This window comes from Rattus norvegicus, chromosome 5 (genome assembly GCF_021556685.1).
Source record: "Rattus norvegicus strain SHRSP/BbbUtx chromosome 5, alternate assembly SHRSP_T2T, whole genome shotgun sequence".
Lineage (NCBI taxonomy): Eukaryota > Metazoa > Chordata > Mammalia > Rodentia > Muridae > Rattus > Rattus norvegicus.
Genome location: NC_141538.1, coordinates 145401081 through 145423201, shown reverse-complemented (window position 1 = coordinate 145423201; position 22121 = coordinate 145401081). Strand labels below are relative to the sequence as shown.

Genomic DNA, 22121 nt, shown 5'->3' with positions numbered 1-22121 from the left:
GTCAGTCTTATATGTGTAGTTGAGCTCCATTTGTCAGCTCCACAGAGGGAAATGTACCGACAACTCCTGGTGGTATTAGTTTCCTGGCACTTCTGCAGACTCAGACTAATCCACAGAGTGATGTCAGCTGAGACAGACTTACGTACTGAGGCAAGACCCACAGAGGACACGAGATGTTTAAAGAGAGTATGAACAGGACTCAATGGACAGTGGCAGACTGAGTTAGGCTCATTTATAGAGATGGTCTAACCATCTTGACTGATCTTTGCATTGCAGAGAGAGACAGCTGAGAAAATTTCCTGGCACTCCTGTTGGTCGACGCCCTCCTAACTGGCTTGTGCTGAGGCTAGGTGTCCGCTGCTGGTTCGTGGTTGTTATCCGACTCTACTGAACTGGACTGCTGGTGCATCTGTGACGCATTTGTGGGCGGATCCAGTTGTTGCTGCTGACCTGTGAACTGTCAATTTCCAGACAACACAGATGGGAGTTGTTCCAAAGACCATTTCTAAACAGGTCCACTTCCCCATCCTTTCTTTACTACTACCTTTGGTGGGTGGTGGGCTAAAAGGGAGGTTAAAGCATTTTTAAATCCATCATTAAAAATAAACATTAAGGGGTTGGGGATTTAGCTCAGTGGTAGAGCGCTTGCCTAGCAAGCGCAAGGCCCTGGGTTCGGTCCCCCAGCTCTGAAAATAAATAAATAAATAAATAAAAATAAATAAAATAATAAATAAATAAATAAACATTAAAAAAATAAAGTTATGGGGTTGGGGACTTAGCTCAGCGGTAGAGCACTTGTTTATCGAGCGCAAGGCCCTGGGTTCGGTCCCCAGCTCCGAAAAAAAAGGAAAAAAGAAAAAAATAAATAAAGTTACTTAACTGAGAAACCCTGCCTTGGCAAATAAGGTACAAAGCAACCGATGAAGACTCCCAACAACTCACATGTGCATGCCCGTATGCACATAAACACACACAAAGAATAAAGAGAAATCCCAACCAGTAACAACAGAACTGAAACAAACATCACCCTTCACCAGACTATTATTTATTCCAGTACATGGTACCTGATAAGCCCCTTAAGTACTGCAATAGGATGATCTACAACTCAACTAAGAATCCATTCCTAAATACGTCTTTAAAAAAACCCAGGGGCAGGCACAAGCCAGCCAGGCATGTGACCATCTGAGCCCCACCGGGCTAAGTCCTGAGCCCTGCTGAGGGCTGGCTGGAATGATGTCTATGGCACAAGTTTCTACTGAAGGCTGTGCAGAGATCAATGGTCCATGCTGCAGCCTGAGGCCAGGCTGCTGATGGAGGCCCCATGAATACAGGTGGCCTGAGCTGCCACCTGAGGCCATGATGACTTTGGGTCCTTGCTGCTACCAAGAGCCATATCTGGGTCTGAGGCCCTACTACAGCTAGAGTGTTGATGTCCATGGTCCAAGTTACCACCAAAAAACAAGCAGATATCTGTGATCTGTGGAGGCCATGTCACTGTCCATGGGCAATCCTGCCACCACCTGATCTGAGTGGTCTATGCTTCCAGCCTGAGGCCATGGTGATGTCTGGGTTCTTGCTGCTACAGAGGGCCATACTGATGATGAGTGGCCTGTGCTGCCACCTGAGGCCACTTGATGATGTCAGTAGCTGGGGAGGCCTCCCAGGGCTCTTCTGCTAGTCTGTGATCCTACTGCAGCAGGGGGGCATGTCTGTGGTGTGTGCTGTCAACAGAAACCTAATAGAGGTCCATGACCCATGCTCACACTGAGTGTGAACAAGGAGGCTACTTTTGCTGTGATATTGATGGCTGTAGATGCACAATTGAGAAGACATCGAAAGCTTCTGCGACAACCCCTACCCCAGCCACCACCCACACAATAGTAACAATCTACACAGCAAGTCACCAAAGAGAACTCTTTTTTTTTCTTTTTCTTTTTCTCTTTTTTCTTTTTTTCGGAGCTGGGGACTGAACCCAGGGCCTTGCGCTTGCTAGGCAAGCGCTCTACCACTGAGCTAAATCCCCAACCCCCAAAGAGAACTCTTAAAAAGTGAAGGAGATGCCAAAGAGTAGCTCTCCACAACCAATGTCCTCTGGTGCAGATGTGAGAGAGGTCTATTTCAAGGGGAGGCCTCAAGAATTTGACCATGCCCAAGCGTCTATACAGATAACAAACTCTTTTTCTTTTTCTTTTCCTTTATTTTTACCTTTTACTTCTTTGGTAGGGGGAGATATCAAAGGGGACAGACATAGAAGGATTGGGAAGGGATTGTGATTGGGTATAAGATGTGAAACTCCCAGAGGCTCAATAAAAATGTTATGTGGGAAAAAAAAATGTTTCCTTAAGTTTTAATCAGTTTTTTTGACTTTTAACTCTTGCTCACAGTTTATCTGAAAGAAGTTTTTACTATCAATATTCATATAACAAGTCATGAAGTTACATCTCTTAAGTTCCGAGCCGTGGATAAAAGTTTTAAAAGTTGCCTATCTCATCTTAAACATGTCACTCTACAACCATCCCTCTGTGGCGTCTCTCCCATTCCCTGGAGAGACAGTCACATCAGGATGACCGCAGAGGAACTGCTGCTTTCGTTTTGCAGCTCGCCCTTGCACAGCCAGCTCAGGAGAAAGCCTACATGTTCCCCAGCAGAAACCCATGCCGCTGTACACCAGGACATGTGCTGATATAAGCCTGACAGGGACAGAAGGTCAGGGCTACTCTACAATAGCTCCCACGGTTCTCACAACAGCTCAACGAGGCTACAAAGACCTTGTATCACATCTTCATCCATCCATCACCCTCTTCCTCCTCTGCCTCCTCTTCCTTCTTCCTCTTTCTCCACCTCCTTCTTTGTACTTTTTTCAAGACAGGGTTTTATTATGTAGCCCAGTATCCTGGAACTCACAGATCCAACTGCTTCTCCCCTCCAAGTGCTGAGACTAAAGTTGTGTGACACTACGACTGGCTTTGATATTTAATTTCAAATTGAATCTAGGACATAATACAGATACACACACAAATAGGCAGAGCTTATTGGTTTTCAGCTAGGAATGGTGGCATTCTAATCTCCACACTCGGGAGACTGAAACAGGAAGACTGCCTCAAGGCTGAGGCCAGTCTGGAGTACAGGTTCGAGAGAAATGGATAGAAGCGGGGAGGGGGTTTGGGGATTTAGCTCAGTGGTAGAGCGCTTGCCTAGGAAGCGCAAGGCCCTGGGTTCGGTCCCCAGCTCCGAAAAAAAGAACCAAAAAAAAAAAAAAAAAAAGAAGTGGGGAGGGAGAGAAAGAGGGGAAAGAGGAGGGCATCTCTGGAGTCGAGTGCAATGAAAGTGAGATGTGGCGTGTACTTACATCAGTGCCCTTCTGACACATACTGCACTTAGCAGAAATGCCACTGGTATATATGGTAACAACAGGCTTCTTTAGCTCATAAGAAAATAGGCATGACTGGCTGCAGAACTCTTTGCAGAGAGAGGAATTTTCAAATTGAGTTGTGATCACATCCATCGGATTTAAAATGTCTCTAAAAACAAATAACAAAGACAAATGAGCAATGATTCTACCTTCTTCCTCTCTGGGAGCTAAAATGCTATTTCACTAGGAGTAACTATTGCACTGTAGAAAACAGCTCCGTAAATCACCTGAAACATCCCTTTAGTGATTAGTTCAGTTACTCTTCGGTTAGATGATTATGAGGGAAGCAATTACTGTCCCTGTTACCTCACGTGTAAAGTGGGGTTTACAGTATCTATTGTGTGCATCTGTACAAGGATTATTTTTAACAAAAATAGACTTCCAGGTCTCTGCTAGAATCGATGAGACTAGATTCAGTTCCTACCCTACAACCCGAGACCAAAGACACAACTCCTCTATTCGACAGTTTTCAATAGCAGAATCATGACTGAAATCATAATTTTTTAAATTAAAATCTTTGAAATGAACTATAAAGAGATTAATATAGAAATTAGCATGCTACATAAAGTTTAGCTATAAATGTCAGAAAGAATACTACCACTGGACTGTCTCTGACGCACCAACTCCTAAGTAATGGCAGAGACAATTATTACTTATCATAGCTCAGGCCTTAGCTTAGGCCCTACCAGCTCCTGTTAACCCATGTGCTCTAACCTAACTTCTGACACATGGCCCATTAGCTACCTCTCCTTTAGTCCCAGCACCTGTTCATCCCTCCCTGTCTGGCTGACCAATCTCTCCCTTCTGACTCTTTCCCAGAGCTCCTCTCTCTCCCAGATGTCCCACCTGACCTTCTATAAGCCATACAGCTCTTTACTAAACCAATCAGAAGGTCATGGAGGAGATGTTTAGAGAACACTGAGACAGTGGTGCTTCATAAAAGTAACGATACCAAAGTCCAGTCTGTCCTCAAATCTGCCAGTACAGAAATATATCCTGTGCGCACTGCACAAGAGATAATCCCAAGAGCACACAACACAAATAACTTAGCAGTTCTGTGAGATTTCTAGAGCCATTTCACAAGAGCAAATTATTTCAATAAGCATTGAAAACAGCACCCAGTAAGATAGAGGCTAAATACTGCTATTCTTCTAAAAAGTATAAAAATTGAAAGAAACATTCAAAATAGAAACACTAGAGGAGGGAGGACAGCATAATAATGATGACTGCTGTATTACATATGTAAATACATTGAATTATGACTATATGCCAGGCATTAAACATCACAGAAAATACTTTAAGCTAAATATTACTATCATTTCCATTTTCAAACAGAGACTAAATGAGGTGAAATTGCCTCACACAGTCAACTGACACCAGGATTCAAATCCAGAGTCTAGAGTTAATCATTCTATTAGCCTATACTTTGTACAGCGTTTTGTGTGCGCGTGCGCACGCACGCGTGCATGCACACACATGTGTGTAGAGGCCAGGGTCGCGTCATCCCTTCTCAGGCAGCATCCACCTTGTTGTTCATGAGAGGATCTGTAACTGGGCCTGAGGCTCTCCAATTACCATATGCTGCCTGGTCGTGTGAGGCCCTCATGTGTTCACCTCCCCAGTGCTGGGATCACCACTATGCCTAGCATTTTAGATAAAGATCTCCTTTTTAAATAATATCTCACTATTCTCACCATGTAGCCTTGGCTGGGCTGGAACACACAATGTGGGCCTGGCTGGCCTCAAGTCATAGACTCATCCGTCTCTGACTCCCAAATGCTGAGATTAAAGGTGTGAACTACTGTGCCCAGCAGTAATGTCCAGCATTTTCTTTGGGTGCTAGGAATCAAATTTAAGTCCCCATACTTATAGAGCAAGCTCGTTATCTTTGAGCCGTCTCCCAACCCACATACCTCTATTATTCATAACTACTGTGTGGTGAGCCATGAAAGGAAAATAAAAATTATCTAAATTTTCTAAAATTCACCTAAACATAGTTTTATACATATATGCTTCTACGGGGTCCAGTGGTACACACAGCACTTGAAAGTTTGAGGTCAGAGGCTGGAGAGATGGCCCAGTGGTTTAGAGAAATGGCTACTCTTCCAGAGGTCCTAGATTCAATTCCCAGCCCCTACATGACAACCACAACTGTCTACGACTTCTGGTCCAGGGGATCTAACACTCTCATACAAACATTCAGGCAAAAAAACCAATGCACATAAAATAAAAACTAAAAAAATCATTTAGAAAATAGTTCAAGGGGGGGTTGGGGATTTAGCTCAGTAGTACAGCACTTGCATAGCAAGTGCAAGGCCCTGGGTTTGGTCCTCAGCTCTGAAAAAAAAAAAAAGAAAAAAGAAAGAAAGAAAGAAAATAGTTCAAGTTTAGCCCCAACGAGCTATGTCCGACCCTGTCTCACAAAACAGTCATGAAAAGCTGGTGAGTCAGCTCACATGCGGAAATGCTTTACTGAGCCTGACAACCTGGGGTGACTTACAGGCCCTCAGAGTAGAGCCAACTCCCACAAGTTGTTTTCTGATCTTGTGTACACAGAGAGAGAGAGGGACAGAGACAGGCAGCAGGCAGATAGACAGAACATACAAAATTAATATATATAAAAACATTTTTTGAACCAACCAACCAACCATGAAATCTTGGAAATAAGTGGATATGCTTGCATCCAGATCAAGTAGTGATTCTGAAGAGTGTTTTCACTAAAAACAGAAATATACTCAGCTGGGTGCAATAGCACTTGTCTATATAACTCTTGTACTTGAGAGGTAGGGGCAATGAGGATCTCAGTTTTAAGGTTAGCTACAGTCAGTTCAAGGCCCATCTAGGCTACGTGAGGCCTTGTCTCAAAAACAAACAAATCAAAAGCCTGGGGCTAAGAAATGGCTCATGGGTTAAAAGCACTGGATACTGTCACAGAGGATCAAGGTTTGATTCCTAGTGCCCACGGGGCAACTCACAACCATCTGTAACTCTAGTCCCAGGAGATCTGAAGCATTCTTTGGCTCCTGTGGCACCAGACATGCATGTGGTACACAGATACACATGCAGGCAAAGCATTCGTATACATAAAAATTAAGATAATATCATGCACAAAAATATTATTACATAATTATAAATATAATTACAAACACACAATTACTTAAATTCTTTATTAATAAGATCCCACTTATTAAACATTTATAATATTCTAAGTTCTATGCTAATGCTGCCTCATTAAAATCCTAGGAAGTACATTTTACCTAATGAAAACTGATGTTTAAAAAATAGAGTGAAAATGCCTAGCCCAGGTCTGTAAGGGATAGAATCTCTACTCTAAAACCACCTCCTGTGGCACTGGAACGGGACCCAGAAATGTAGTATGCCAAGCTGGTGTTCTACAGCTGAACCCAGCTTTAAAAACCAACTTTTTTTTTCTTTTAGGTTTTTTTGTTGTTGTTGTTTTTGTTTTTTTTTTGTTTTTTGAGGCAGAGGTTCTCTGTATAGACCTGTCTATCCTGAAACTCATTCCATCTAGAGTGGCCTCGAACTCAGAGAACTACTCCCTCAGCCCCCCAAGTGCTGGGATTAAAGGCGTATGCTATCACTGCTAGGCAGCTGCACAAACGTCTCAAAAGAGGACATGTGTGTCAAGATGTGGAGCTATGGGGGATTGGGGATTTAGCTCAGCGGTAGAGCGCTTGCCTAGCAAGCGCAAGGCCCTGGGTTCGATCCCCAGCTCCAAAAAAAAAAGAAAAGAAAAAAAAAAAAAAAAAAGATGTGGCTATGGGATGACCACTGACAAACCCCATTGGTTCCAGAGGATGAAACATGGAGGAAAAACTAGCAGCTTTACACTATATTCCTAGAAATCAGTCACCAGAGAGATGGACAAAAACGTCTCTTCACCAAATGTCCTGTGTTCATGTGACACGGATCTTTCTTTACCACTGCAGCAAAGCATTGCTATTAAGCAACAAGAGCCCAGAGACATAAGAACAGAGGCCATTTCTGTCACCAAGAGTTTCCACTTCCTAAAGATTTAAATAACTTTTATATCCTTTTGAGAGACAATATTTTCTGTTCCTCAATTACTTTAGAGAACGGTTGAATTTTTTTTTTTTTGGTTCTTTTTTTCGGAGCTGGGGACTGAACCCAGGGCCTTGCGCTTCCTAGGCAAGCGCTCTACCACTGAGCTAAATCCCCAACCCCGAGAACTGTTGAATATTTTAAGTAGTGTCCATCCACATTTATAGAACTAATAAATTACAATTCTTACCAACTGTTTATTTCATTTCATAGTAAATTTTAAACCAGAAGAGAGAGAAAACTGGTTTAGGCAACACTTCTAATACAGATCACCTGTTTAGTGCTGAAATCTTTAGAGTAATTCCCAAATTCCTACACTAACTAAAAAGAGATTTCCTTAGAAAAATGCTAAAGAGACTAAAAGTGGCAGTAACATGTTTGAGCTAAAATATGCACTTTAAGAAGTAAAGCAAGGAAGCCAGGCTTGGTGCATATCTTAATGCCTTGAGGCAAAGACAAGTGAATCTCTGTGAGTTCAGGGCCAGCCTGGCCTACACAGAGAGACCTTAACTAAGAAAGCAAACGGAAGTGAAAGTGCAAGCTTAGGAACTGTACTTGGAGCAGTGTGCGCAGGTTCTCTTGGGAAGAGGAGGCACGCAGACCGCTGAGGAGAACGTGATGACACATCCCATGGAACAGAAGAGCTGGGCAGACCCTGCCTTACGGTACGTAGGCTGCCCCTTACGAAGCAGTTGTTTACAACCAAAACAAAACACTTGAGCAGCTGGAACTGCAGGAAATGATGCACTCAGGCCAGGGGATGGTAGACCAACCTGAAAACCTATCAAGACAAGAACAAACAAAACAGACAAAAACAGAAAAGAGAACAATTTCAGTTTCACTAATGTGTATTTTCTTTTCAAGGTAAAAACTTTGTTTTGAAGGCCACTATAGTAAGAAAGTAATAACTACTACTCTCCAAAACAAGATGTCTCAACTTCTCCTTATCACAACCCTTACAAAGTATCATGTTTTAGTTTATAACTAGTTCTCATATACACATATGCTGGACAAGATCCATACATACACACACACACACACACACACACACACACACACACACACACACAGAGGGAGAGAAATAAATAAATATATATGTATATATATGTGTGTACATATATATATGAGAGAGAGAGAGAGAGAGAGAGTGCTCCTCACTATATATAGCCCAGGATGGCCTCAAACTTACAATCCTCCTGTCTCAAACTCACAAGAATGGTGGTTACAGGTATACACCACTTTCAGCTACTTATACACATATATTTGTGCATGTATAACTTGACAGAAACAGAAAGGCTTTTGTTTGGTTGGTTTTTGTTTCATTTTGTTTTCAAGACAGGGTTTCTTTGTGTAGCCTTGGCTATCTGGGAACTCACTTTGTAGACCAGGCTGGCCTGAACCCAGAGATCCTCCTGCATCTGCTTACTGAATGCTATGACTAAAGACATGCTCTACCACACTCAGCTAGAAGCAGAAGTTTTATAAAACATACATTTCTTTAATACATGAATCCTTTTCTGATATATACTTTTTTAAGATTTATTGATTTAGGGGCTGGGGATTTAGCTCAGTGGTAGAGCGCTTACCTAGGAAGCGCAAGGCCCTGGGTTCGGTCCCCAGCTCCGAAAAAAAGAACCAAAAAAAAAAAAAAAAAAGATTTATTGATTTATTTTATGTATATGAGTACACTGCCACTGTCTTCATACACACCAGAAGACAACATTGGATCCCATTAAGATGGTTGTGAGCCACCAAGATGTTGCTAGGAACTGAACTCAGGACCTGTGGAAGAGCAGAGGTCTTCACCTTGGAGCCATCCTTCCAGCTCCTAATCTTAATGTCTTTCAATTTTTAAAAGACCAATGATGGTTGGCTCCCACTCTGAAAGCTATACTCTAAAGGAGGAGAGAGACTTACAGGAAGAGTGCTTCCCTCAGTTCCACTGAACAATACGAACAGTACCAGACTTAGCTCATCCTATTTCTTACCAAGAGAAGTGTCACTGGCTGAAAACACAGCACTGATTTTTAGTTCACTTTCCTGAGGTCCATATTCCTTAAAAACAAAACAGGGGAGAGGGAGAGAAATAAATACCGTATGCCTGAATTAACTAGAAATTCAATTAAACATCTGATTCTGTCACATATATCTTTTATACATCCTAATCCTAGCCTCCTTCACGAATACTTCAAAAATCAGAATTATTAGAACAGATAACAATCTTTACAAAGACCATCTTTCAAAATTAAAAAAACATGTGCAGTTAGATCTACTTTTCAAAAGTAATCCTGACAGGTGAGAGTATCTATCAATCCAAAGTCTTGAACACTGCTTCTGTGTGCGTGTGTGTGCCTGCACATTTGTGTGGTCCGTGAAAGTGAAAGTGAGCATGTGTGCCTGCGTGTAGAGGACAGACATCAATGTCAGGTGTTCTCCTCAGTCACGGTACACCTTATTACACAGAAGTTATTACAAATGTACAACCACTGTCTGCTTTATTTCAATCAATTCAGTTGGCAAACAAGTGAATCCAAGGAACAGTGACATCTGAACATTGAGTTTTAAAAAAATCCATGAATTCAAGTTACCCAACAATAAATACCTAATTTTACAATCGAGCACCAGTTAGACATCCAGTATCCAAAGGAGCATTGATCTGTAACCCTCTAATTTCTTGACCAGATCCCTATGCCACTGCAAAAGAATGACCACCGCAGCTCTCCTTCTCCAAGGGAGTCTGAATAAGATGGCTGCAGGAATCCCAGTCACCCCTTACCTGAGCTGCTTCTAGTGGCTTCTAGCAATAGGGTATTTCATATATGGTGTGGTCTCTGGATGCTATTTCAGCTTTTTAGGTGAATACTGGAAATCTAATCTCAGATTGTACTACCTGTACGAGTATCTGCACACTACTTATAACAAGTAAGTAGCACGCTCTTATCACAAGAAAGTGGACCATGAGACTAAACATGAGTGCCATAAAGTCAGATCTTAATTAGTGATTGGCTTTTCCCTCTGAGACAGCCTCCTGTGCCTAGGCTGACCTCCGATTTCTGATCCTTCAGGCTCTACCCAGGATTACGAGCATGAGCTGCCACACCTGGCTTATGCAATGCTGGACTGAACCCATGATTTTGTTCATTTTAGGCAAACATATTCTTACCAACTGAGCTAAGGTCTTAGGCCCTAAACAGTCAATGTAGCCAATAGATTTACAATCTGTCATATCTATTAGTGATCAACGAGATACAAAAATTTCAATGCAATCTGGTTCCCAGCACCAGCCCTGGGCAACTTACGGCTGCCTATCACTCCAGCTCCAGGGCACCCACACACACAGAACTTTTAAGTATAACTATAAGCTAAATCAGTTTTATCCTTAATATACCTATTTTAAATATTAGAAAATGAAACTGGGTTGTAAAAAAAAAATGAAGCTGGCTGTGGTGGTTTAGCCCATTAAAAACTCAGTACTTGGGGTTGGGGATTTAGCTCAGTGGTAGAGCGCTTGCCTAGGAAGCGCAAGGCCCTGGGTTCGGTCCCCAGCTCCGGAAAAAAAGAACCAAAAGAAAAAAAAAAACTCAGTACTTGGGAAGACTAAGAAAAGAGATAGCACAAGTTGTTAGCCAGTCTGGCATATATAGTGAGTTTAAAGTCAAGGTATGTTGTACAGGGTGAGACTCTTGTCTCAAAAAACAAACAAAAAGGGCTGGAGAGAGGTGGCTCAGTGGTTAAAAGCACTGATTGCTCTTCCAGAGGTCCTGAGTTCAATTCCCAGCAACCACATGGTGGCTCACAACCAGCTGTAATGAGATCTGATGCCCTCTTCTGGTGTGTCTAAAGACAGCTACAGTGTACTTATATAGAATAAATAAATAAATCTTTAACAAAAACAAAACTTTTAATAAAAAACAAAAAACTTAGAATACATAAGCCTTAAGCAACAAAAAATTGTTAAGATGAAGCTACCTTTATGCTGAAATCAATTTCCTCATTTTTTTTCCTTCTGAATGACCGATATATTTCAAAACAGAAAGTTTTATTGGCGGAAGGGGGGTCGGACTTGGGATGTAGCTCAACTGAGAGAGTGCCTTGGGTTCCATTCCTATCATCACACAAGGTAGCTATGATAGTCTCAGCTGTCAAGAGGAGGAGGCAGGAGAATGAGGTCATTCTCAGCTAGTTTCAGGCTAATATTTATTAAACTATTTACTGACACAGGCAGAGGAGTGGAAGCACCACAGTCAATTTCTCCGTGTACCAGAAAGAATGCTTAAGATTTAAAAATTATGAAATTATGCTATCTTATCAACCTGTAATATTATCTGATGCTCTAGATACAGCTCCCTCAAGTTTTGTTTTGTTTTGTTTAAGGGGGAAGGCTGGGGCAGTGGTGAGGCTCATTGGTTGTTGGGTTTTTGTTTTGTTCTGTAGAGACAGGGTCTCACTAGCTTTGGCTGGCCTGGAGCTCCCTATATAGCCCAGGCTGGTGTCCGCTCCTAGAGACACAGCTGCCTTCGTCAGGGTTAAAGATGCCAACCCTCACACCTTATTTCCCGAGTTTTAAATTCTCACTGCTTGCAGTTCCTATGTTTCTTGTTCACTGGTTTCAATTCACCATATGAAAACAAGCAACCATCATTATTCCCTTTCCACTCTATGTGCAAACCACTTAACAAGCTGTTCTGTCACCTCCCAGAAAAAGGCACCTGTGACTAAGTACTCAGGACTCCTTCCTTCCTCATCATCACCCCACCCAGTGCCCTCTTCCCTTCCACTTCTCTAAGGTTCCTTCGGCTCTCTCTTCATATATTAGTGAAGATTAGAAGCTGTTACTATTCTCCCTTTCCTCCTGTCACACTTTACAAGTATTTCATTCTTGGGCTGGTGTGGAAGCTCACAGATAATGGGATAATGGCACTTGCTGTGCAAGCCTGATGACCTGAGCCATCTGCTGACGTCATGATGGGAAGAATCAACCCAGGAAAGCTTCCATCTAGCCTCCACACCCCTGTCATGGCACATATACGCCCACACTCACACAAATCATATATATACACACAATGTTCAAAACAAGTACGTCATTCTTTCTCCATGGTCTCACTTTGATTCCCTCTTGAATTCAATGCAATGGGGCTACTAGTTAAAACAATTCTAAAACAGCCAATCATTGCCCAGTAGTTCATCTAGTGGCTGCTTTTAAGTCACTTGACTACATGATCTTCAGGCACACCTAACACAGCCAATTATGTCAACGTTCTTGCTGGAAAAAGTATAAAAGAAATGACTTTTAGATTTTATTCCCAATTGCATTATCAATGAACATGTTTACACAGAAGGGTAAGAATTTAATGGAATCCCACCCCAACAGAAAGAAATACAGGCAATTAATGACTGCTGGAAGACAGAGGATTAGCCTCTCCCAATAATGAGGCTGTCCAGTGCAGAGTGCAGAGTGGTCAGCCCTGGAACTACATATAGAGGTTGTCAGGAGGTTGTGCACACATATTTGTACAGACACACACACACACACACACACACACTCTCTCTCTCTCTCTCTCTCTCTCTCTCTCTCTCTCTCTCTCTCTCTAACAAAGAAAAAGTCCATCAACTTGGAAAGGGACACAGGAGGGTCTGGAAGGAAGGTGCCTAGAGGGGGCTGAAAGGAAGAAAAGGAGAGGAGATAATTCTATTTCAATTAAAATATTTTTTTTGCTGGGCAGTGGTGGCGCACACCTTTAGTCCCAGCACTTGCAGGAGGCAGAGGCAAGTAGATCTCTGGATTTAAGACCAGCCTGGTCTACAGAATAAGTTACAGAACAGCCAGGGCTACACAGAGAGACCCTGTCTCAAAAAAACAAAAACAAAAACAAAAACAAAAACAAAACCCAAAACATATTATTTTTCCTTTTAATTGTAAATATACTTTTTCATACAGTAAATTCTAATCAGTTTCCCTCCCCTAACTCCTCCCAGATCCTTTCCCACCTGTCCACCCAAACAATCTACACCCTTTCTCTCTCATTAGAAAATAAACAGGTAACAACAAAAAGCACAAGGAACATAAAAAGAGACAGGCATTCACATAAGAACACAAAATCAGAAAACATACAAACAAAAGGCCTGTAAGGTTTAAAAACATCCAGGAAAACTATTATAAGCTGAGGGACCTCCAAGTGTACCCCTGAGTTAATTTTGCATCAGCCATCTACTACTAGGCCCAGTTAGACTCTGCTGGGGAAGACTAACTTTCCTTAGCTTCTGGGTTAGAGATGGAGGCTTGTATGCACTTCCCCTCTCAGTGCTGGCCCTGTGCATGTCCCAGTCTCTGTGAGTTCCTATGTGCATCATCACCCCTGTTGTGTCTAGAAGGCCTTCTTTCCTTGGTGCCTTTCATTCCCACCAAATCTTACAATCCTCCTGCCTTTTCTTCTGCAAAGTTCCCTGAGCCTTGAGGAGAGGGATTTGATGGAGACCTTCCATTTATGAATGAGGAGCTTTCCTAACTCAGGTCTCTCATTCTCTGAACATTGCCTAGTTTTTGGGTCTCTGTATTTGCTCCCATCTACTGCAGGAGGAAGCTTCTCTGATGAAAGCTGAGAAGACACTGACCTATGAGAATAGCAGAGTGTCCTTAGTAGTCACTGTATTGCTACGTTCCTTTAGCAGTACAACAGTACTGTTTTCCCCCTAGGTCCATGACCTGTCTAGTTTCAGGTCCTTGGCCACCCAAGCACTATCAGTGAATATGGGTTCCAGCCCTTGAAGCGGACCTTAAATCCAAGCAGACAGTAGTTGGACACTGCCACAACCTTCTGTGCCACTGTTGCACCAGTGTGTCGTGCAGGCAGGTCGCCACTGTACACTGCATGGGTTAAAAAAGAAAAAGAAATCTGCCCTCCAATTCAACAGACTTGAGAAAAGTGGGACTCCTCGAAAGTGATTAGGCTATTAAAACGGTTTCTTTCTTACAGTGTGGAACTGTTTACTGACAGTGGGACTATCCCCTCTGGTTTGTTTGTTCTATACAGATTTTCTTGCCCTTCCATTTTTTCACCAGGAGATAACCCAACACCATACACTCACCAGGGAGCAAGCAGTAACCAGTTCAGTACTGTTAAGAACTAGTGGGGCTGGGGATTTAGCTCAGTGGTAGAGCGCTTACCTAGGAAGCGCAAGGCCCTGGGTTCGGTCCCCAGCTCCGAAAAAAAGAACCAAAAAAAAAAAAAAAAAAAAAAAAAAAAAAAAAAGAACTAGTGTGTGGGAGGAATATGGAGGTTTGGAACTCTGAGTTAGGAAAGCCCCTGAATGCTGGAAGCAGAGCTTTAATGTGCCATTATGGTAGGAGCCTGGGTGAGAAGAATGCTAAAATACATGTGGATAGTGGGCAGCCTGACACATGAGCTTTGGGAGGAAAACAAGGACTCTCAGAAACTAAGATGGGCTCATTCATGTGAGAGTTTGGCCAACGATCTGTTTTTATTCTGCCTGGGTCCTGAGAACTTGAATGAAGTTGAATTTAAAGGAAACAAACTAATTCGTTTGGCATGGGAAATTCCTAGACAGAAGAGCTTTTAGGATGCTGCTCAGAAAGCAGCCATAATTGTGGTGGTTTGAATGAGATGGCACTGACAGGCTCGTAAAACTGCATGCTACTTCCCAACTGGTGAACTGACAGAGATTAGGAGGTGTGGCCTTGTTGGAGGGGGTGGGTCCCTGGAGTGGGCTTTGAGGTTTCAAAAGCCCAGATCAGGCCTCCTGTCTCTGTCAACTAATGACTGAGGATAAAACTCTAGGCTACTTTTCCAGCACCATGCCTAATCTTCCAGATGACCTAGGTTCAGCTCCAGGACCCAGTCGATCAGTTCACAAACACCTAAAACTCTAGCCAGGGATCTAATGCCATCTTCTTATCTCCAGAGGACTCAAACTCATGTGACACACACATAAATAAACACACCACACACACACACACACACACACACACACAGACAGAGAGAGAGAGAGAGAGAGAGAGAGAGAGAGAGAGAGAGAGAGAGAGACGCAAATTAAAAACAGTATTAAAATTAAAAAATAAGGGGTTGGGAATTTAGCTCAGTGGTAGAGTGCTTGCCTAGCAAGCGCAAGGCCCTGGGTTCAGTCCCCAGCTCCGAAAAAAAAGAAGAAAAAAAATTAAAAAATAAAACAAAATAATTTTAAAATTTAATAAATAAAAGTGGTTGGCTCACTGGCTCAGTGGTTAAGAGCACTGCTCCTCTTTCAAAGGACCTGGGTTCAATTCTTAGCACCCGCAAGGCAGCTTCCAACTGTCTGTAACTCCAGTTCTACAGGATCTGACACACACACAAGCAGGCAGAACACCAATGTAAATACATGATTTTTTAAATAGAATACAATGGCACCAGTACTCAGTGTTTGAAAGACCACACGAGTGAAGGGTGCAAGGTACTTCACATGAAAAATAATAAGGGGCTGGGGATTTAGCTCAGTGGTAGAGCGCTTACCTAGGAAGCGCAAGGCCCTGGGTTCGGTCCCCAGCTCCGAAAAAAAGAACCAAAAAAAAAAAAAAAAAAAAAAAAAAGAAAAATAATAAAATGGGGAAACGGAAGAGAGACTCAAAATAAATTTAAAATGCAGAATCCACAAAACCTGGCAAACAAGTGGTTTTAGGGGATAAGGCAAGAGGAACAATTTACCAGCTCAAGGGAAGGAAAGCATAATGAGAGGTGTCAGCAGACTGGAGGCCTCCACCACTCACTGCACACACTGCAAACACCACCTTCCAACCTTCTCCACTCACTGCCAGAGTAGAGACAGCATGGAATTCACAACCAAGACAAAACCTATCTGCCACTTCTGTCCTGGAATAATCCTGCTGTGAGATGGGGTGAGACGTTAAATCTTAATTCATTAATTTTCAGTAGGTTAAATACTATTGCTTTGTTTCTACAATAAGGTCAGTAACTAACGATCATAAAACAAAGAACTGCTAAAGAAGATAAAAAAAATTATTGCCAAAATAACAGACTCTCTACTTCACAGATTATTTTTGTTTCTAATCTCTCTTTAGGAGATAGCCAAAATGATCTTTCCAAATACAAATCTGTTTCACATCACTGTCCCCACAATGAAAACTTGGCATGGAGGCTCTTGCCTGTAGTTTTGGCACTTGAGAATCAAAGGCGAGAGGATCAGAAATTAAAGGTCACCCTCAGCTACAGGGTAAATCTGAGGAGGGCCTGGCTTACATGAGACTGCCTCAAAAACAAAACAAACTAACCCTATAATGTCCCTCCATTGCTCTTAAAATCAAAATCAAAATTCATAAGGTTCTGATCTGTTTAATCTTGACTCAAGCTACATATGGAGGGGCAGGTTTTCTGAAATCTTACTGTCTAGGTTTGAGCCCTATCTAATGTTTACTAACTCATCCATATACATGCTTGGCTTTTTTGAGCTCTGATATCCTCACGGATAAAATAAGAATAGTATCATAGATGTGAGAGTGATAATGGCACACTCTCAAGCATGCATTGATAATAATAATCCCATTAATGCCACATACTATTTTATATGATACATATTACACAATACACCATCTGGTGTTGCTAATCATCATTACTGTTTCTACATGTTTTGTTTTGAGATTTACTTATTTTATGTATGAGTACATTGTACTCATGGACACACCAGAAGAGGGCATCAGATTCCATTACAGACGGTTGTTAGCCACCATGTGGTTGCTGGCATTTGAACTCAGGACCTCTGGAGGATCAGTCAGTGCTCTTAACCGCTGAGCCATCTCTCCAGCCTCTATATTTGTTTAACAAAAACAACTATCACACTTACCAGGACCTTTTCTCATCCAAAGCACTAAGAACCTGGTTAACACACTCTCTTAGCTCTTTTCATGTTGCTTTAATAGAAAACTATGCAGCAGGATCATTTAGGAGAAAAGGAATTTTCTCACAGCTCTAGAGGCTGTGAATTCCAAGACACCAGGGCTGTATTTAGTCAGTCTTCTAGTCACATTACAATGTGGCCAAGGGTAGGAGAGCACCCAAGAAAGAACAAGCCAACAAGCAAAGTACTCAACTGGCTTTCAAAACAAATCCACTCCTGGTAATGACAGACCCTCTACTTAGGATCATCACCTCTCAGGGTCACCCACCAGCAATTGTAGCAGGAATACGTTTCTAATGAAAGCAGTTTGGAGGATCCATTCATTTTTGGACTAGCACTGAGAACCGCATACTCAGCGCTGGGAATGCACTCTACTACTTAACCATATATCCCTCAGCCTCCACAGGACTCATCTAATGCATGAAAAAATAGTCAATTGGGTTGTATCAACTTATAAACCAGAAACCATCGAGTACCAGTCATTTCCAATTCTGAAGAAGAAGAAAAGAAGAAGAAGAAGAACAACAACAAGAACAACAAGAACAAGAACAAGAATTATTATTATTATTATTGGTATTTAGAAAGACAAAAGAAAATGCTTACATGAGCATCATCAGGTTCTTCTTTAATTCTGTCCAGAAGCCCTTGTTGTGCCATTGCTTTGTCGCATCCCCCATCCAAAGGTTCTTTCATTCTAACTGTTTATGCAGAGTTCTTCTCCCATCTAAAACTAAGATGGCTCCTAAAACATAATATAAAGGATTGGTACTCGGGTTTTGTTTTCCTTCATACTAACATGCTCATAGCTTCAGGGTCGAGCATTTGAGCGACTTCTGGGACTAGGACTAACTTCTTTTTGCTCCTGGATTTGCTACCTTCCAATGAGAAAAGTCTTAGACAAGCACTATGGTCTTTACTATATCGAAGGTTGTTGAGATAGAGACTGGCTGAACAAGCCACGGAAGGAAGCTACCAAGGGGACTCAGCTGGACTCAGTACTTCATTTCTGATTGCGTGGGCATTGACTTGAGACCCATGTCTGCTTTGATTTCTCCAAGTAAGGCAAATGCCTCACCTTTGCCTCTAACTCAGCCTAAAGTCACTTCAGAGCCTCAGACGTCATCACAACTGGAACGCTAGATTCCCGTTTGCAGGTGGACCAATTGGACGTTCTGGAGGCGACTCCCCTAACGTCTTCCTATAAACCAGTGCTTCTCAACCTTCCTAAACTCAATTCATGTTGTGATGACCCCCAACTATAAAATCATTTCGTGACTATACTTCATAACAGTAATTTTGCTAGTTATGAATTGTAATGTAAATATTTGATCTGCGACCCCTAATAGGGGTCGCGACCCACAAGTTGAGAACAGCTGCTATAAACGCAAATCTGGGCTCTTTTCAGATTCCCAAACTGTACAAATGTAAGCTAAGCTAAAAAAGGTAACCCTCGCAAAAGGCCTTTCATCAATTCCAGCCAGCCATAGAAACAACAGGTCTTTAAAACCCTGTCGGGAAGCCGGGTCGAGAACTTTCCACCACTTGCCACAGTTGTGACCATCTACAGGCGCGTATCCCTCCTCTGAATGTCGCAAATTCTCCGGCGTTCCCGTTCGCAACCAGAATTCCCCCAGCCTGTCCACAAGGGCCAGCGGAGGAACTCAGTCTCCAACTAAGCGCGCGAGCTACCAACTCCAGCAAGCCTCAGGATGCTATGGCACCACCGCTGCGCAGCCCGCCGCGCGTCACGTGATGAGCTGCCACTCCGCCCCCGGCAGAAAATGACGGGCCTTGTCACGTGAGGGTACCCAGATCCACCTGCGGCGCCTAGTCACGTGGAGAGTCACGCCCCCTTTGGGCACGTGGTACGTTGCTCCTCCCACAAGCCCACCGGCCCGAGCGGCTTTCTATAGCCCCGCAGGACATCCACCTCCAATGAGACTCCAGTCGGAGAATGCACAATAGCATTCAAGGTCTCCCGTGGGGACGATAGTAAATCTCTTTACTGGAATCGCCTGAGCAATTGCAACGTACCGCCTTACCAACTGCGCGTGCGCACTCCTATTTATGTGCTAAACCTGAGGTAATTGGACGTTCCTAGCCCTGATTCCCACCCTCTATTCCCATCATGCCCTAGACCTGGCCGTCCCAGCATTCTCACTTCCGGTATGATTGAGTTCTTAAAGAGACAGAAGTTGGGTTATGAAAAAACTGGAAGGAGAAATTTAAAAGAGGTGATCAGGAGTGTTAGATGGCGCTGTATATGCCCTTCTCTATTTTTTTAATGAGTATCTCCTTAGATAGATGGATGCTAAAAGAACATAATACTTGAGCATTTATTAATCAAAGTTATTACTAAACAATTATGTATCATTCCACTTAATGGTGATGGAACCATTAATGTGGTATAAAACTTTGTCTGGAAAGATTAAAATTTGGGACTTTTATCCAATTTTGTTTTTGAGATATATATCCATAGTTTATGAAGCTGTTCTTTATTTTGACTGCTGCATAGTATTCTATTTTATGAGAATCTATGATCATTATGGCTGAAAGACCTGTTTTTGAGACATCATCTAGTTATAAAATACAGACTTGCCTCTTTTTGTTATTTATTGTGTTTCTGTCCTTCAAAAGATTCACTGAAATAAGAACCCTCAGAATGTAACCTTATTTGGAAGTAGGATAGTTGCAGATAGAACTAGTTAAGATAAAGCCAGAGGCTGGGGAAATGGACCAGTGGGTAAAGCCCTTGCTGTAGAAACATGAAGATCTGAGTTCAGATCTCCAGACCTCATGTAAAACTAGACACATCTGTAATCTGAGCATTCTTACAACAGCATGGGAGGCATAGACAGGAGGCCAGTGAACCTGCAGCATACATACATACATACATACATACATACATGTGTGTGCATATGTATGCACACACACTAATGTTTTTAAATTTCTGAGCTACATATTTCCAATATACAGTGTCACAAAATGAACATTACTATTTCAATATGGAAGAACAGGGCATAGCAAGGATTGCTCAGACCAAAGCAAGTCCTAAACTGTCTGGCATCTGGCACCTTCATGGACCTAACTGGACTCTAGAAGTGTAGTTAGCCCTGCCCCTCCAACTCTGCTGCCAGCAGAACATACCTCTCTGCTGATTAAGCTCCACCCCATGCAGACAGTTTTCCTTTATTTATCTTTCTATTTTAACTTTGTGTTGGAGGCACAATGGTTTTCTTGCCTACAGATCACTAGGGAAACCAGGATGTTAAACATGCAGGGGCCACTCCTCAATGGAGGAGAAAAAATGTCTGTTTTCCCATCCAGAAAGCCAGGAGTAGATTATCAGTGGAAGCTCCATAGACCTAACCCAAAATGTTTATTCCAAACCCTCCGCCTCCCTAGCCCTTTATGTTTAGCTCCCAGTTAATAGAATCCATCCTTAGGGGGATGTCATATGTACTTTATAGCCTGCTGACCTCTATGCTGTCTTCATCAGAGACCACAGCAGATTCTAGGCCTCTTAGCTATAGCACCTTTGATAGATCACATGGACTTTGCAAAGGAGTTTCTGTGAGGTCCCACCTTAAGCTCTATCATGTGCCTGGATTGAAATGATGGTTTCCCAGAAACCTTTTCCCAAGTCACACTCTGTTTTAAATACGCTGTCAATGATCTGCCTGCATTAAAGATGGACAAAGGTGGGCAAAGTCAATCTAGGCCGAGTTTTCATTCTCACTTCATCATGGTTTGTTTCCTTGCCTGCTGTGACAACTGAATGGATCCTCCCTCCCCATCCCTCAACTTTATTGGGGGAGCTTGTGCATGTCCCAGAATACAAGTAGAAGTCAGAGGACAACTTACAGGATTTGGTTCACTCCTTCCACTCTGTGGGTTCTGGGGGGAACAACTCAAGTTTCCAGGCTTAGGGCCAAGTACCTTTACCTGCTGAGCCTTCCTACTGACCCACATACAGATTTCTTTGATGTATATCCCATGATTCTGGCATCTCCACCATCCTGAGATTTCCAGGTCTCCATTGCAACTTAGGCTTTACTTCCATAGCTTTCTGTCTGTCTTTCTTTTTTTTAAATTTTCTTATATCCACTTTTGCCTGTGTTGTCTGTGTGTGTCAGATCCCCTGGAACAGGAGTTACAGACAGCTGTGTGCTGCCATGTGGGTGCTGGGAATTGAACGTAGGTCCTTATCTCTCCAGCCCCACCCACACCTTTCAGGTAGCGAGCTCTCAAGTCTTCTTTGCAGGATTTCAACTCAGCTACACGTCGTCTGACCTCTGTGGCTCTTGGGAACCGTAGTACAGGATTCTATGATACCCTCAGCTTCATCTTTCATTCTGTCAAAACCATTACTAGTCAGATGATGCTACCACACAGGGCCTGTGAGTGGTGGGTCACAGTTGCAACGTTCTCAGTGTGATGACCCTGAGGAAACACATCCCTAGGCTGTTGCTTTTGAGGAGCTGGGAACTCCTTCAGTAGTTCTCTTAGTTCAGGCTCACCCCTTTCAGATGAAATTACGTTTTCACAAGTTGAAAGGTTTGCGGAGTCAGGTGATAACCCGGGGTGGAGCATTTTCCCTATTGATGCAGTGCAGGGCAGTGGGTTTCTCTTCAACGGTCCCATTTTTAACACGACATCGAACTTGCTTGAACTCTATTTTGGCAATCTGCACATTTCTGTATCTGTCTACCCCACTTCTTGT

The 22121-nt window shown here is 42.6% G+C and overlaps 1 protein-coding gene across 8 annotated transcripts in view; it reads right to left on the bottom strand.

Annotated features, from left to right (window-relative positions):
• Zmym6 (zinc finger MYM-type containing 6) overlaps window positions 1-19469 on the bottom strand; it is a 47823-nt gene extending 28354 nt beyond the window's left edge. For 2 of the 8 annotated variants that reach the window (XM_087549986.1, XM_087549992.1), the window contains exons 1-5: window positions 19329-19438; window positions 18002-18140; window positions 9484-9550; window positions 8051-8276; window positions 3350-3521 (exon numbers count right to left, since the gene is read on the bottom strand). In XM_087549986.1, the coding sequence (XP_087406112.1) occupies window positions 3350-3521; window positions 8051-8276; window positions 9484-9550; window positions 18002-18091 (555 nt within the window). In that variant the 5' untranslated portion in view covers window positions 18092-18140; window positions 19329-19438. Of the gene's footprint in view, window positions 1-3349; window positions 3522-8050; window positions 8277-9483; window positions 9551-18001; window positions 18141-18473; window positions 19163-19216 lie in introns of those variants that run through there. The other 6 variants (XM_087549985.1, XM_087549990.1, XM_087549989.1 and 3 more) reach the window with 5 other exon arrangements.
• Window positions 19470-22121: the final 2652 nt, after the last annotated feature.